Source organism: Apteryx mantelli, chromosome 18 (genome assembly GCF_036417845.1).
Source record: "Apteryx mantelli isolate bAptMan1 chromosome 18, bAptMan1.hap1, whole genome shotgun sequence".
Taxonomy (NCBI): Eukaryota; Metazoa; Chordata; class Aves; order Apterygiformes; family Apterygidae; genus Apteryx; species Apteryx mantelli.
In genome coordinates, this window is record NC_089995.1 from 6,754,775 (window position 1) to 6,772,058 (window position 17,284).

The window sequence follows — 17,284 nt, forward strand, 5'->3', positions numbered from 1 at the left end:
CTGCAGTGGATGTGTTTTGGAGAGAGGGACGAGGGGAAGGAAATGTGGACAACTCTTGCCAAAGCAGTACATGTTCTTTGGCTTTTTTCCAGAGGTGTCAAATCAGGACCATTCCTTAACAAGACATTCGTAAAGGATTTGATGCAAAGACTACTTGTCAGCAGGAGTTTTGCCTGTTGACCGTGCTGGGGTTTGGATTGGGCCCCAAATCCTACAGCTTTGCTTATTAATAATTAAGTAAAAAGAGTTGGCAAAGTTTTTCATCCACCGTAAACAAACATGTTTCCCCTATGAAGTGCATTTAATGGAGTTTTGCAGCATTGGTCTCCCGGGCAAGCATATTAGTCTCTGCTTTGCCTCCCTGTCCTAATGGCCACAGCTGGGGGGTGAGGGGGGGCCGGTTTGGACTGCGGAGGAGGCTGGTTTTTATCCGCGTTGAGTGGAGAGGCATAAATTGGCATTCCATATCATCATAAAAAAATTCCCAGCAATTATTAAAAGATTCTTATCTCTTGCTCCCTACATGGATAATGAGATCCCTCTCTGCTGGACTGAGACAGCCTGTCTCTCAGCTCACTTAATGAAATGGGCCCACGTTTGCAAATTAGCATAGCCCTGACTCCAAACGTAACCTCTTGTTGTCTAGTTGTACATCAAGGCCCCTGGCTTATGTCTTCTCTTATTAACACCCCGTAATCATGTCAGCCCTCTTTAGTTTTCATTTCCTGTTTCCTTCTACAAATTCACTTTTGAGTTTTGAGCATGTTTTGGGGTGCTTTTGGATGAGCTGGGATTTTATTTTTATCTCCTTTTAACCTTATTGAAATACCAGTTTATCTGTGGGCGCTGGACTGGGATTAGGGCATCTGTGTTCGGTTTCATATTTTTGCTGGTCATCTGCCACGTGATCTTAAAGTAACGCATTTCATCAGTCTGCTTGTTTCATTTTGATTTTTATTTTTTAGACTGTAAGATCGTAGGGGCAGAGATTTTGCCTTGCTGTGGGTTTGGTCAGTGCCTTGCAGCATACAGTCATTTCTGGTCTCCATGAGGGTGTCTGTGTAATAGATGACCATTAATAATAGTAAGGAACAATGATATTGTACAGCAGCAATCACAATATGCTAAATGCCTTCTAAGAAGGCAGCGAACCCTTTGAAACCCTTTTTTCCTTTGCTCTCCCCTGATGTGAAACTTCATTGTTAGGCCTTTAGAGTAATAAATCAAAGCAGCCCAAAGAAGTGAATCATGATTTCTTTTGCCCGTATGTGGCTGACCCAATCTGTCTTTGATAAGGCAGTGCCCTTCCACTTTATCCGCTACCCTACTAATTATCCTTCACTTTCATGAGCACTAAAATCCGCTCACACATTAGAATAAAGAAAGAAGCAGGGAGGCGATTAGTTGTGTACAGGTAAGAAGCAGCCCACAGTGTTAGCTGGGTAATACTATTTTTCGAAGATTTCTCTTTTTCTGGGATTCACATTGCATTTTCTTAGCTCTGTTGTAGTAAAAAATACTTACAGTTTGTAACACAAAGGATAACTCTTCAATGCAAAGCTTCAGTATATGTCTTTAAAAGATTTATTCCTTTATCAAGTATTAATTTAAGAAGGAGTGCCTTGTAGGTAAGGCAGTGACATCAGTGGTAGGCTACAGGGCAGCAGATTTATTAATTTAATAGGTTTATCCATTTTACAGCTTGGATAATCATATTTCACTAAACTGGTACACAAGGAGGCTTCAGCCTATCTGACAGCTTTATTCTTGTGTAAGTTAACAAGCACATTTTGTACTCATGACCTTGTGAATTATAAAAGTGCGAGGAGCTAGAGAGGAATGACAGACCAAATCCAAGAAACGTGTTAGCATTTCAGTTTTCCTGAGCTAGGTTTATAAAGGGAGCAGTGAGGAACCTCAGCTGCAAAGACAGCTTAAACGTTTGTTCATTTATTTGGTTTAAGAAAATATGCAGCATTCTTTAAAAGAAAAAAATCTACTGGAATGTTAACTTAAAAATTATGGACCTCATTTGTTTATCAAAGACATCAGTTTAACAACAAAATCACTCCCTTCCCAATAGATGAGTTGTTCTTGATCTGGAACAACGAGAAAAGAATTGGGCCAGTTTTGACTGAAGTGAAGGTGTTTGTAGCTACTTGCTACATTCTGTGCTGGCAAAATCCACTAAATTCCCTAAATAAGTGTTTAAAATTCTTGAAACTGACTGAGAAATAATGCAATGAAACCAAAAGTGGAGGTAGACTTTTAAAAATGCCTCTTATAGTTTAAAAACTCATGTATATGTTTGTGTCATTTTTATAAACAGTTCTTGTTTATTATATAGGAAAGGAAGCACACACTCCTCTAGATTTTTTTTTCTTATTGGAACTGTTGGAGAAAAATGAAGTATTTTTGTATTTGTGTAGAGGTTTTCTTTTAAAGCTGGACTTTTCATAAAAAGCATGTTTTGATTTCTTATTGAAGTGATGACACATTCTGGAAGAAGACACTTTCTGTGCAAAACAGCATTCAGCTGAAACCTAACTTCCCTTCAGGAAATTTAACATAAAATGTAGGGGCCAGGTCCTACTTGGTGCTGCTAATAAAAGCTGAGCTACTTACATAGTACTAACTGCAAGCTCTTCAAATAAAACAACAAATACCTTGGAACTCATCGTAAAATGGTACATTTGGCAACACTGAAAGAACTGTAGACCTCAGGGATTTATTTGCATTTGCATTCAAACTCTTTTACACCGTTCTTGACATGTTAAAAGGAATATTTTGTGCAAATCAGAATTAAGCCACAAAGATCGGAATTTCGAAACCTGGATGTTAGTAGAACATGACAGGCCAGTACTGAGCTTATTGCGTGCTCTTAATTTCCTTCCTCTGTATTCTTCACTTTCGGCACGTCACTCATCTTTGACAGCAGATGATGAATGTTCAGCTCTTCTGAGCAGGTGCCAAGATCTGCCTGTCCAGTTTTCGGTGCGGAGCAGAACTGGGCGCTTGCTGTGCACGGCCCATGGCTTGAGCGCCTGGTGCTCGGCTGCCACCCTGGGACGTGTAAGCGAGAGCTGTGTGAGCACAAAAATCGCACGTGGCTTTGCGAACGCCGCTACGCAAGCCCCAGCGTGCAGCGGTGTCGAGGAGCGGAAGCTGCAAGCGTGGGCCTTTGCTGGCTCCTTCGGTAGCCTTCACGTCCTGTTCCAGGCGCTCTAACTTTCTGGTTCGTACACAGGAATGCTTAGTGTTTGGGTTTAAAACACTGCATGAGGATATTTATCTTTGTAAAAGAATTTACTTTTTAAGAAAATGCATTAAGTCATACAATATTTTGAGTTGAGTCTACAACATTTACAACAATTTCTGAACTTTTACCCCCAAGTGTGCAACCATGTGTCATGTAGGGAAGCATTTCTCTTCTAACGTATTGTTAGAAACTTAATGCAATTACCTGGTCTGCACTAGACCGAAGACATCAAAAAGGTCTTTTTAAATTTGCACAGCCTGAAATTTGTGTTTTAAGGCACTGTTCGGTGTGTTCCTTTGCAGGTCTAGCAGGAATCCCCCAGTGGACTTTGTGGACATCTGCGGAGGTTTTGTCCTTCTGGACGCTGTGCTCTGGAGGATCACGTCTTTGCCCTGGTCGGAAGGGCTGTTGGTCAGACGGCGGTGAGTTGGGGTAATGTTTCCAAAGCATTTTCGCATAAACAACTCCCCATTTAATTTCCTACCGTACAATGTACGCAAAGAAGTCAGCGTGGTTACTGCTGTTAGAGGATGCCAGAAGTGTCCCAGCAGGCTCTAGACGCTTTAATCCTTCCCTTTTCTGTTCTTCAAAAGGGGGAACTTGGTTCACTGAAACACGCTCTCTCACAGGGACATTTTATAGTCGGCCATGGATGCGTTACCAGTTGGGATCCCTAATTATTATCAATTTGCAGATTGCCTTGAATGTCTTATTAAGATTCTTGGGGAATGATTGATCATAATCAAAAAATTAATCACCAATCAGCCCTGGCAATTAACATTAGCAAGTCTATTTGCATATATCTGAAAATTTATGCTGCTGCTGAAAGAGGGGACTTCTGCTGAATATTATTGATCAGGGGAGAAGCGCCAGATGCTTCTATCCTTGGGACATTAGACTTTATTAGATATGGCTACTAACGTGTAAGAAATTGAAGGACATTCCTGCAGTCTGCCACAATGTAGGAATCGTCCAGTTTCTAACAGGAATTTCTTAAATGCATCCACTAAAATTTCTTCAAAGATGTGGGCTCTTATTCACTGCAGATACTTTAAATATCTGTTATGATAGAAAAGGTTGATAATATCAGGCTAGATTGTGAGATTTACATTAGAAGAAGTTACTCAAAAGAAATAATTACTTACTGTTATGAGTAAAAGGTTGGTAGGCTTTTGATGAGCTTGACTTATTGTTGTATTATTTGAAGTATGAAGAATTGAATAATAAAGTCCTAGAAGTGGTTGACAATAATCTATGCTTTTCAGTCAGCACATTTTCTTTAATGAATTCATAATCTTCATAAATTTTTTTTTTACAAACTGATATTTTCTTAGTACGTTTTTAAAGAAAGGTTTGTTATCTATAGCATGAGCTGTGGTTTCATCTTGAAATTGTCTTGAAATTGCTTACAGAATAATACATATGTTTAAAATGTTAGTCGTCTGCCACATTTTCTGATACTTGTATTCTTTTAAGAACAATAGCCTTCGATTTTGCTTTAATACACTTCCGTATGTCTCATACCCTGTGTTGTGTCTACAGCAACATGGAAGTGCAGTCTACTATCATCAGTTCAGATTTGGCTCTCATTTGTAGCTGCTTAAAGATGGGGAGCAAATTCATTTAAGCCAATAGGCAGAGTGATAACAGTTTATCCTGTTTAGCCTTCACAGCCATATAAATGATAGCAGAATTAAAGCTATGTCCTCTAAACACAGCTGGTCAACATTTTAAGTAGCAAAACTGTGTTGAAAACAAATGACAGCAAAAACAGGATTTATCTTTCCAGTTTCTGAATTTAAAAAGGTGGAATAATTCAAAAGATGTTTTCATTAAAAATTTTGCATTTTTTTGATCAATGTTAGTTTTCAGTTGTAGCTTTATTGTAAGCTAGAAATCTATGCAATTCATGTAGGATTTTGGAAGAATCTTTTGTACTGAACCTCTAAAACTCTGGGTGGATTTTAAAGCTGAAAAGTGTTCTCTTTAAAAAACATGAGTAAGTGGTAAAATCTATCCTTAACTTAGCTGGGTTGGTTTATTCTCTGATGTCAGCTCTGTGCTTATCTCAATCTTTCTTGAACAAATAACTTTTTATTTATCTGTAGTTGCACAATAATCTGTTTTGCAGGCTTTAAATGCCTGTGTCCTTAATGTCATTAATGTATTTCCTTGGGTCTTATGACTTCATTTTCCTCCCATTAGTGAATTCTGCAGCTGATTTCAAAATGGGAACAGAATCAGAACCCAGCTCCAGCTTAACAGCATTAAGTAAGTCTGAGTTTTTATTCATTTTTCTTTTGGTGAGTGATTTGAAAAGAGACCCTCATCCAATCCTGCCTAGACGCTATCTGAGGTTGGGTTAACCGGTTGCAACATCTGGGTTTTGCTGAAGTTAGTTGGTAACCACGAGACCTTGTCACCGGGAGGTTCAAAGGTTAATTGAAATCAGAGAAGCATAACCCGTTCGATTGTGCAGTTAATGACGCCCGGCTCCCTTCTCCTCCTGCCCCCTCCCAGGCCCAGCAGCGGCCGACGCTCGCGGGCGAGCGCGGGGCGAAGCCGCCGCCGGCCTGCTGTCATTCAGCCTGACGGTTGGGATATGTTTAACGGCTGAGTCACTGAAGCCGATAAAAAATGCCTGCGCTAGGGGAAAGGGGTATGTGTGTGCGAGGGGGAGTCAGTGACATCCCCATACATCATCCCCCAGCCGTAATGTTCCGAGTTTTCGCTGAAAGCTGGTAATGCCTGGAGATTTATGGCAGGTGTGCTTTGCTGAGTGCATAGCGTTGGGTGGGAGAATTGGGGACACGCTGATTGGGAGCCTGCACGACGAGTGGAGATTTCTGGCAGTGGCTTGCAAGGATGCTCTTTATGCTGCGGGAGTTCATATTGCGTTGAACGAGTAATATATTATGTTTAAAATATATAAATTTTCCCTTCTTCTCTCCCCAAACTGATATAAACAGTGAAATTTTGCTAATGAGTATTAAATACCAGAGGTTGATTGTGATGGTAACTTTGCCAGTGTTTCTGCAGTCAGCAGTTATGTGCTATTTACCTTATAGTAGCCAGACAAGCAAAGCAGATTTCAGAACTGAAGACACATTAATATACTAAAATCTGAATCTTGTAACCCTGTGCTGGACTTGGTGACAAAGTCTCCATGGGAATTGGCTTGGTTAAGCAGAAGGAGAAGTCTTCCCATTTGGGGTACTTTTGAAGTTCTGAGCTTGAAGATGGAAAATAACTTTGAGACATTTTATTTAGAGCTAGATGGACTATGGGCTTTTTAAAAACTTAGGCTCCCAGATAATCACTCTAAAAATCTCATGTCATATGTTTGTCCACATGACCTGGTCTAAAACCTAATCTTCTTGCAGTATAATATGAATATTAAGCATAGGCCTGCAGAATATCTCCCTCTCCTTTCTTCTCACAGCCTTCCTCTTCCAGCAAAAGCTTGGCTCTTACATGTATTCAAGTCATCCTGAAGAGAAGGCCTGTTCTTTTACTAATTTTTATTGTTGTGTATCTGTATTTTTGTCATTGTTGTGTCACTTGGGAAATGCAGTCTTGAATCAGGGCCCCACTGTCACGTGCTGTGCAAACCTGAGACCAAAAGACCCCTTTTCTTGAATATCTACCAACTAATTTTAATCTCTGCTATCTTTAATCTAGACTTAAGTGACTGTTCTCCTCCGCAGTACATCTGCCTGTGGGTAGAAACTCAGAGTATTGCAGCCTGCAACAAGATCCTTGTTCCAGTCACAAGAAAGTATATAATTCACATAAATGATTCTTACGAATAATTCTCCAGTGTCTTGTTACTCATCCCCCAGACATAACCATGTAGCAGTGCTAGTAGAAATTTTCTTCTGTAAACACAGTCGCATAAAAATGAAGCATCTTTGGGTTTTCTTGTTTCAAAAGGTCGAAAACAAAGCCCAAACTGTTGAAATCTTTTGTTAATGAAAACTGAAAGCTTGTCTGAATTTCATAACTCTTACTGGTTTCCAAAAAAACAAACAAAACTCCTAAAAATGCACTTATTTTACAGCCAAAAGCATTTTTTGTTTATTCCTTTGTTTAATTAAAAAATAATCAAAGTTATTTTATTTTACTGAAATTATCATTTTGAAGTGAGGCCATATTTTTGTGGAGCAACTAAAACTTCTGTGTATTCTTAGAGCTTCACAAAAGCCGCTCCTCTGCTGGGGCCACAACGTGTACACTTTACACAACCGTGGAAGGTGTTCTGTGGGTAATTTATGTGCCTGAGCCGTACGACTCCCACACACTACCGAGGAGGAGAAGCTAAATCAATCAGGAGAGATTTCCTGTGAACAGCCATATTACATCTACACCCGTTTGCTCTTGGCTGGTTGAGAAATGAAGCAATTTAAACCTGTTGGGTCATGCTGAAATGGGGGCCAAAAGCTTATCGATGTGCTGCACAGGCCTGAGCCTCGTTTCGTCTTCATTTCCAGAGGTTCGTCGACTGCAGCAGTTGCCCCTAGCCCAGCGGTTTCCCTGGTACACGCGCTGGCTCCGTTGCTGCTGCCCTGATGCCAGAGGTTGGGAAAACAACATTTTGATACAAATAGAGAGACTCTAGATAGGATTTTTTTTTTCCTGTCTGTGGAAGACTGTTGAGGAAAATGCAATTAGTCATTAGCTGTTATGTGGCTTTGAAGATAATCTTGAGAAATCCAAGTTTGCTGTGGAATACTAGGTGAAAAATCAAAAGTTTTTCGTTTGTCTAATGTTGCGTACAGTCTTAGAGATGTTCTGCCTGACCCTCGTGCCTTCAGCTTATTCCCGCATCTTTCTCAAAGCTGTGCCCTCCTCAGATGGACTGGGCAGCTGCATTCTTAGTTAAAAAAATAAAATAAAAGAGCACCCCGAGCATACCGAACATCCCCGTAGCGCTCTGACCTTGCAGAGGAGAGCACCTGAAAAGGCTCAGCTGCTGACACATGCTCGCAGGCAGAAGTAACGCACGGCGTGAGCTCGCTGTTGGGTTTCCTATTGCTTGTAGGTTCATATTAAACATGAAATTCCATATGGGCCTTTTAATGGTTGCTTGGAAATTGGATGTCTGTCACCCCAGAGGGATGTATTGGCATTCTGCACCTGATTGCATTTCTGCCTTCTCCCCCACAGGACAAGTCAAAGGTTACGGTTCAGAGGGGAGCGAGCTTGTCGACAGCAGGTTCTCTTCCAGCTGAGAGGAGGCTTTTTCTCTTTAATGGGCTGGCTAGGTTGTGCGTAGGTGTAGATGGTTGTTGGTGTGTATGAATTTAGGAACCTGAGCCAAAGTAAACGGACACAAACAGAAAAGTTGATACTGACTCCAAAATAAATTCTTCTGATCCTAAGCATGGTCAGAAGAATAAAGCAAAACAAGCAGAAATAAAGAAATAGTTCAGAGCTAGTCACAAATTTCCATCCAAGAAAAGGAAAAAGGGCTGTCAGATGAACTGTAAATATTCCTCGGAAAGCAAAGTTACCTTTTTAAATTTGAAAACTTCAGAAATTGAAATATTTTCATGCTTCAGATGTAATTCTGCTCTCTCCAGCCTGACGTTACGCAGTGCCGTTCCTCCCCGGTGAGGTGACGCGCAGTGCTGACGTACTCAAGCCCTCTGCGGTGGAGCCAGCTCACAACTGTAAGTGCCCCCGTCGCGCTTTTCCATGCTGCGCTGGTGCACCTTCCTGAGCTAGCATCTCTGCCAAGCATTTTTGCTGTTCGTATAGACATACAGGCTCTCCTAAAGTGAGTCTGTACCAGACTCCCTAAGTGTGGTGTAGTGATGCCCTGGACTCTGTTATTATATTAATTGCGCATGTTTTAATAGTTCTCGGCTATGAGGATTAGCAGTGCTGTCATCTCTATTTCACATTTGGGGAATTCAAGCCCAAGAGGCCAAGGCACAGATCTCCAGCACCTAACTCACCTAAGGGGCCTGAGCATTGCCTGCAGTAGCCAGGGTCACACGCGACAGTTTATAGCACAATCTGATATTGAATATTCCAAAATGTAGCCCAGTGGATGCTTTATAGTCCCTGGGATGCTCTTCCTTTCTGTGTCTGCAGTGATACTTAAACAGACTGGATGGGTGGGAGACTGGGTGCCAACATCTAGTATTGAATCTAAGCTGTTAAAGTATGAGTCTGCAAGTTACTTCAGTAAATCTACTCTCTTAGATTTAGTTGAGGAGATAAAAATCTGTCCTTGAATCTGGGTGACACGGTATGAAGCAACGATGACCAGATATCAGCAGTGTTTCTAGTTCCAAGTATTTAGAAATTATGAGTGAGGCTTTCCAAATCTTAGAAATAATGAAATAGGTTTTTGAAAAGAACATTGCAGGATATGTTTACTTATTTTCTGCTTTCTTGGCTTTTTGGATCCAGCTGGTTTACTTGTGAAGTTTTTCAGCAGAAATATATGTTTTCTAAGCTTCCTTTAGAAAATGAAACTCAGATTCTCACATATTCCTGCGTCCTAGGTCTGGACTTTAACAGCAAGACCAAACATTCTTGATAAATTTATATGTGCTAATAAGTGCAAATTCCTTGCTAAATTTCAAACCCCCCACGCTAAGCAAGGAGCATCAGAAGTCAAAAGTAGATTGAATCTGTGACTATTTCCATTTTAATTCTGCACTAGAGGTTGCACAAATTTAAAGTCAATGTGGATTATAGCCAAATTCTGTTACACTGGTTTCATTCATGATGACTTTGCTGCTATCAGCTAGCCAGTAATGTCTACTCCAGCCTTCAATCACGTGATCACTAAAAAATCAAGATACGTAAGAAATAATGACTGTAATCATCTGTTAGCTCAAGACTGGCATTGTTAACGTATGCATACAGCGATCCTCTTGGAGCTGGTTCTCAACTGGCCAGAGAAACTCCTATCACTGCCCTGTCCTGCACCCCGTGGCGTCCTACTCTCCAAAACGTAAATGCAGACACGGTTCAATCGGCAGTGCAGGCAGACTGCTGTAGCTCTACCGATGGCAAAACTTGGCTTAAGTTGACTTCAGCTGTAGTCATAAAACTTTGCAGATGCTGAAGGTTTAGCTGCTCCTCAGGTATATAGGCTCTGCTGAGTTTGGTAGAATTTGCAGGAGTTTGCCTGTTCTGAGGCTCCACATCAGTGTTTTTAGGAAGGTTTTACAAAAATGCTTATTTCAATTGTTACCCCTAATTGAGATAATATTGCAGAAATTTGTGTGGCTTATTGCCCTGAGAGAGTGTAAACAGCTTTTTGGAAGCTTTCTGATATGAAATTTTCCAGGCCTTGTATTGTTCTTGCACACTAAGTGCACGGAGAGAATAAGCAATAAAATACCAGATGGATTTTCTTTGAAACATAATTACTGTCCAGGTGCAGACCCCACTTTTGATAGTCAAAGATTTCCATCATTTTAATAGGATTCTTTTAAGTCACGGTATCAGCGTCCCTTGACCTGAACTGTCAGTCAGCGTACTGCACATACAGTACTGGTGAAACAAGAAAGGAGTTTGCTTTTCAGTCCTCTTTGGCCACTGTCCTTTTTCTTGGGGCTGGTAATTGAGATGCCACTTGGTGTCCATTCTGGCAGTGACTTTCTGAAGCGGAGAGCTGGCCACGGGGAACTATACTGAAACTCATTTGTTCTTTGCAAAAAGAGCCAAGCAAGAACATTTTTTGATTTTTTTCCCCCTCTTTTCCTTGTGAGGGAACAGAGCAATAAAATAATAAAAAAGGCATAGCCAGTCTCACCTCCCATTCTGACATGTTGAGTGCCAAAATTCAGATCAAGTCTTTAGGGCGAAGTGAGAACGCAATGAAAACAGGGACTTTATTATAAAGGCAGGGCTGTGAACTTTCTAACTCTAGCAGTGCTCCCGGATGTGACTCTTCACACTGTACACAGCTGCTGAACGCTTCCAGGGACTGTGGGTGGTGGGTGAGGAAAGGGGAAGAGGTGGTTTAGCTATGCACAATATTTCCCATAAGAAATAAAGCAGTAGAGTCTCACCTCACTGCCTGTTTTTCCACATATATTGAGACGGGAATGTATTTATATAACCCTATTAAAAGGGAACACTCAGTAGCAAGCTTGGTCTTTAAATAGCTACTGTTCTGCATACTCCAGTCTCCAAACTCCTCAATTTCAACTCACACCCACTTACATTCTTTTGACATATTCCTCAGTTTTTTGTGACTTTGGGGTCAAATCCAAAACTTATTGAAAGCAGTGGAAAGACGCTCGCTGAATTCAGTGGAATTTGGATAATACCCATAGAGCTCAGATACTGTGGTGATAAATGCAATAAATTATAGAGAAACGTTGCCCATGTTGGGTTAGCTCCACTTCTGAAACAAATGAAACTGCTGCTATTGACTGCCACGGGAATAGGTTCTGGTCCTTTGGTGGTGGCATTTAAGCTTGGTGGTGTGCAACAGCACCTCTCAAAACACTTTACAAAGCAGGGAAATATCTTTATCTCCCATTTACAGATGAGTAAACCAAGGCACAGAGCCATGCTTTAACCTGTGTGTCAGTCATGCAGTGCAACAGAGCTAGAATTAGACGCAGATACCAGCCCCTGGACCACCCAGCGGAAAAATAGAGGCTATTAACTGCTAGGAGTCTCAGAATCGCCCGGCACTGCGAGGTCCTGTTGATGCCAACAGGAGTGGAGGGCAACCAACATCCTCCCATAAATCTTGGAGCATTAATAAACTGACCAGTTCTTCAGAAGCATTTTGTTTTTACCACCAGGACTCATTATTTCATCTTTTTTTTTCCCCCCAGAATTCATATTTTCCCTTTGACTCCTGCTATTTCAGTTCCATTTAGCAAATACTTTCTTGTGTTTTTTTCCCCTGTGTCCCTCCAGCCACCTTAGTTTGCCTTTTTTTTGCCTCTTTCCCTTAAAAACTTTTTTCCTCATTCAGTGCACTAAGTGGATTTACGACCCATTTAGGCAGCTTACAGTGGCATTGCTTTTACAGTTCAGAGGCAGAAGGGCCATAAAAAGATTTACAGTTACAGCAAGAGTCGGTTGCATGGAAGCTCGAGATCCAAATTAGACAAAGGGAGCTGGGCTGTGTGAGTGGCCAGTTAAAGAAGCTTGGAAACAAAAACAAATGAAACTGCTGCGAGAGGAGGAGGTTGGGGTAGGGGGAGAGAAGGAGGAAAAGTTGCCTGTTAACTTCATGTTACTATTGCAACAGCTCTGTTAATTCTGTTATATAAAGCCCTTTTTCCTCCTTTTTTTCCTCTCTCTTGATGTTGTTGTTGGACAGATTTCCTCTGCAAACACAAATCTCAAACTGGAGAGCAGCAACTTCACACAGTAGTTGAGATTCCAAAGCAGATATTCCCAGGATGTTGGCAGCTGTTCTTGCTGCTGTCGCTGGGACTCCAGGATACAAACTCCAGAGGATAAAACCTAGTGGCTAAAGGAGTGGGACCAGTTAGAGTGAAGGACTTCAGGTTGCATTGCATGAGGTTAATCTGACACTTAAAAGAAGCTAGAGAATGGGAAAAGATTTTATCCTGTCCCCCACTAGAGTTTTCCTGCTGACTTCAAAAGGAACAAGACCAGGCTTGACCAAATCCATAACAAGCTGAGACAAAAGAGAGATTTGCCACTGACATTAAAGTAACATGTTTGGGCACATAAAGAGGGACGGGGCGGGAGGCTGCAGAAGGCTGGGGCTGAGCTTCTGTGAGACTCTTGGTCATATCCCATATAGTCAGAGCTAATGGACACAGACCACTTGGAAAGAAATGTTTTCTTTATGAGCAGCCCAAATGGGTGCTGCGTTCGTTTGAGTCTAAAGGGGTGTTTAGCTGGATGGGTACAGATCATCACACCTGCTCAGCTACGGTCCATGCACCGTATAGTCTGTACCATGGCCCTGCACCTCTGCTAATAAACCTTTTGGGGGATCTGAGCTTAACAGTTCAGGAACAGCACCATGCTAATGCAGGAACATGGCTTGAAACTGGCTTGGAGCAGCGGTGGCACAAGCACAAGACTGTCTGCACGTGTTCCCAGAGATGCGCTCTGTTTGGGGAAGTAATCATAAATAAGCTCTATGCATAAGAAAGCCAATACTTTCCATTTCTGCCCTAAATGCCTGTTCTTTTTTTCAGATAATCGAAATGCACACCGTTGGTTTATTTTTCTTCTTGTAGACATTAATTTCTGCTGCTCCCATTATTATCCAACTTCCTGTTCAAAATATCGCTTTTAGTTTCAAATAGATACAGCAGTTTTCATTTCCTGATGTCCTTCACGTAGTGATGCTATCGGACCATCTTCTGGGTTCCGCTCAATTGATGTCCACATTTCAGAAGTGGCTGATGTGCCTATTAGTTGCCTCTTCTTAGCAGCTATTTGCTATAGGGTAGCAGCAGCACAGGAGCTTATATTTCCCAGTTTCTTGAATATGAGCTTCACTTCTGAAGCTGATGAAATCCTTGACCTTGCTGGGCCCCATGGACCTTGTTTCCATAGGGTCTTAGCTATCCTTTGCTTGCTATGCGCTCATAGCTCTCCAGCAAGATGAGCGTTACTGGTGGTGTAGAGGTCACTGGGATCCTTTGGATGAAAAAACACTCCCTAAAGCTAGGCTTGTGCTTTGCTCCCACACGTTCTCACACGGATGTTAACATTCAGGTTATCTATAAGAGGAAAAAGCAATCACAACGTTGTTCCCTACATCCCTTATAGGAGCAGTTCTTCCTTCCTCAGAAGAAGAATCTCCTAATAAGAAGAGTGGTAATATTTTAGAAAGATTTGGCTAGCATTTGCTTTTTAAAGGCAGAAGCGGCCAGCCTCACAGAGAGAGGCTTCAGTCTAACTCAGAAATAAAATATCAGGCAGGCCCCTGTTAAAATCTAAAAGCTTATTGACGATGGCCAGATGGACATCTCTTACCCCTTTTCTCCCCTCTCCTCCCAGCGGCAACCCGTAGCTGCTGCCGTCCCCTTGCAAACCTCAGGCACGCAAAGCGCGGGGGTCTGGGTTTCCTTCGTACATACTTGCAGCACTGGGCTCCGCAGCTCTGCAGTGTTAGCTGCCCTGCCAGCTGGCTCCCTTTCTAATCGATGTTATATGTGGTGCCATATAAACCTCAAGTGAGCAGTCGTTCGGGACACTGATGGATTTCTGTGGCTACCACTGGAGATTTTCAACGGGACACTGAACTGTAACAAATTCTGCTGTGTCAGGGTTGTTCTCCTCGTCTCCTCCTTTTTTGCATTCCCTCCCTTGCGCTCTCCTTCTCTTTTGTCTCGTTCTCCTTTTCCCCTTTTTTTTTCAGTGCGAAGGGCCTTGAGCTTCTGGTAGTGACTTTGACTTACGAGAGAAAGCGTTGAAAAGGAGAAAAGACCATATTTTATGAGCGATGGTTAAAATGTATTCTTCAAGTACTTTTTTTCTTTTTCTAGTTGAATATAGTTGTGTGGACAATATAGCAATTTTCATGAAAAATTCTTACGGTGGTAAAATGTTTCACTTTTGAGGAGGAAAAAAATTGAGAATGAATACAGTCTTTCTGGAGACTTACCAGGCTTGTATTTCTGGTTGATTTTTCCTCTCATTCCCTCCTTTTGTTTTTTTCTTTTTTCTTCTAATATTTATACAAGAAACAAGTATTAAAAGAAAACCAGTCAAACAGTAAACTCAGAGCCTTCAGACATCTTTGTTTTGATTCTGTTCATTTTAAAAACCAAATCAGTGTTTTCAGTTTGAATCAATTTGGCAAAAACCTGAAAAACATTTTAGAAATATTTTGAAAAAGCGCCTACTATTGTAGAGTTTCTTTGCAGAAAAGAATATGCATTTCCTAGGGGGTGGACCAACCTTTTTCTTTCTCTATAAAGAAAATACAGAGAACTTAAAAGGCTTGATTTTAATGGTATCAATGGCATCAAAGCTCCTAGGTCAATACAGCTGGAATCCACTGCCAGGTCTAAGATCCTCAGAACAGGGAGGCTGTTTTTCTCTCTTCTTGAAATTATTTTATGTCTTTCCCCCTTCCCTTTTAATTCCCGTTTATCACCTCGTTCAGAACCGAACTGAACTGAGAGTGCATCCCTTATCTGCGGCCATGCTCAGGCCATCCAAGTGAGCTGAGTCTCAGAAATGACTTTTACTTAACCTGGGAGGCCCCACATCCCCTTTAAGCTGTTTTTGACTGTGTCTTCTAGTGTGTAATATGCTCCGTAAACAAATAACCTGTGTTTTTTTAACTGGGTCAATATGAGTTGAGTTGTACTTCAAGCACGGGACGTGGGGAGGAAGTGGTGGGACCAGCAGCAGAAGGGTAGACGGCGGCAGCCTCAGACCCAGAGCAGTGCAAGGAAGCAAAATATGGATTGCTGCCAGAACAAATGCAGAGCCTTTTGGGAAACCATTTCTAGGCCTTATGAAGAACTATGAGAACAAAGAGGTAAAGGAAGGTACAAATAATGTCAGACCTCCAGGAGAGCCGTTCTCCATGGGCAGGTAGCTCTGAGAAGGCTTTGCCCAGCATTGCCGTTGCGCTCCATGTTATCGCACCTTCAGTAAGGTTGTCTGCAGACACTGAGCTCAGAGCCTCTGGACTGAAAAGATCATGAGGTGTTACCAAAATGAGTTAAAAAAAAAAAAAGTGTATTAACTTGAAAACAGCAGCAATTTTGAACATCTCCGTATGTGGTCTAACTTTGGGGGCTGGAGTAAGGATCCTCAAAGGCATTTATGTGGCTAGAAATCTGAGAGGCCAAGTCACAGCACAGTGTTGTGCAAAAGAACGTAACTTTTGTGAAAATTGCTTTGCATGTTTTCTCCCCAGTTGATCTGTATGAGTATTATGGCCCTCTGGCTTGTTTATTGAATTTTACCTTTTGGATTTAAATCATCACTAAAACTCACTGTTAGAGAAAAAAAAAGAAATACATCTCAGCCTCTGCTTACTCAAAACTGAATAAAAAAAGGTCATATTTTCACTTCTTGATTTCTCTAAGATTTTGAGTGTAATAAGTCCCTTTTTTATTCCAGAAATTACTATGTTCAATGTTGTTTTGGAATAGCTATTAGTAAACTGCAGTTTCAAAACCTGCAGGCGGCACCCAAGAGCACGAAATATGACTTCTCTAAGCTTTCTATTTTTATCAGCCAGATTCTGATCGCAGACACCTTATGAAACTTTGCTGGCTGATAAAGATAAGATCAGAGTCTGGTCCCACATTTCAGTAAAATGAGGCTTCAGTGATTTCCAGCTGAAAAAAAAGTCCCTCACAGCTTCTTTGTCCCTTGAGGTGACGGCTTCATTTTGCTGTTCAACGGTCCATAGAAGACTCCTTGGGTGCTGGTTTTAGGAGTGGGTATGGTAATAGAGACCACTGGTAATGAGCTGGGGAACTAGAGAGTCTCACCCTCATTGTCAGGAGCAAGGGAAATAGTGCATGAACACACTGAAGCAAAACGTGCAGTTACAGGGATGTGATGGCAATACAGTAGATAGGTTATCCTGCCAAAACACTGTCTAAGTAGCCATTAATGGACCTCTGAGTTTTGTTAAATAATTAATGTGCCTGTTGTATTTTTTACTTATAGATCTTTCAAGGAATTTCATTTCTATTCCTTTGCATTTAGTTTCTGTTCTCTGAAATGCTGCTTTTGAGCCTGTCTTCTCAAGGATTTGGAGACATTGTCTGTTAAGCAATTTTCTAATAGCAGCTCATGTCTGTTGTGGCCAGAAACTTCTCCATGTGGCCCCAAGTATATAACAAAATAGATACCTCTCTGTTTTCTCATTATACAGTTAGGGAACTGAGGCATAGCCGGCCGAAGGGGATTTGCCAAGGGCAAACAGTAGGTCTATATACTAAGCAAGAACAGGTCTGCTGTCTGTAGGACTTTGTCTTCTCCTTCAACCAACACAAGAAAAATTTTAGTAGAGCTTTAAAAATTAGTAAATGATCTCTGAATCCTAGCATCCAAGGAGTTCTGAGTAACACTTTT

General features: G+C 41.4%; 1 protein-coding gene across 17 annotated transcripts in view; it reads left to right on the forward strand.

The window, feature by feature from the left end:
- LOC106488315 (uncharacterized) overlaps positions 1-17,284 on the forward strand; it is a 242,407-nt gene that overhangs the window by 30,086 nt on the left and 195,037 nt on the right. For 16 of the 17 annotated variants that reach the window (XM_067308033.1, XM_067308029.1, XM_067308032.1 and 13 more), the window contains exons 6-7: positions 3,562-3,681; positions 5,465-5,530. In XM_067308033.1, coding sequence (XP_067164134.1) covers positions 3,562-3,681; positions 5,465-5,530 — 186 coding nt within the window. Of the gene's footprint in view, positions 1-3,561; positions 3,682-5,464; positions 5,531-7,749; positions 7,837-8,841; positions 8,932-17,284 lie in introns of all 17 variants that reach the window. The other variant, XM_067308041.1, reaches the window with a different exon arrangement.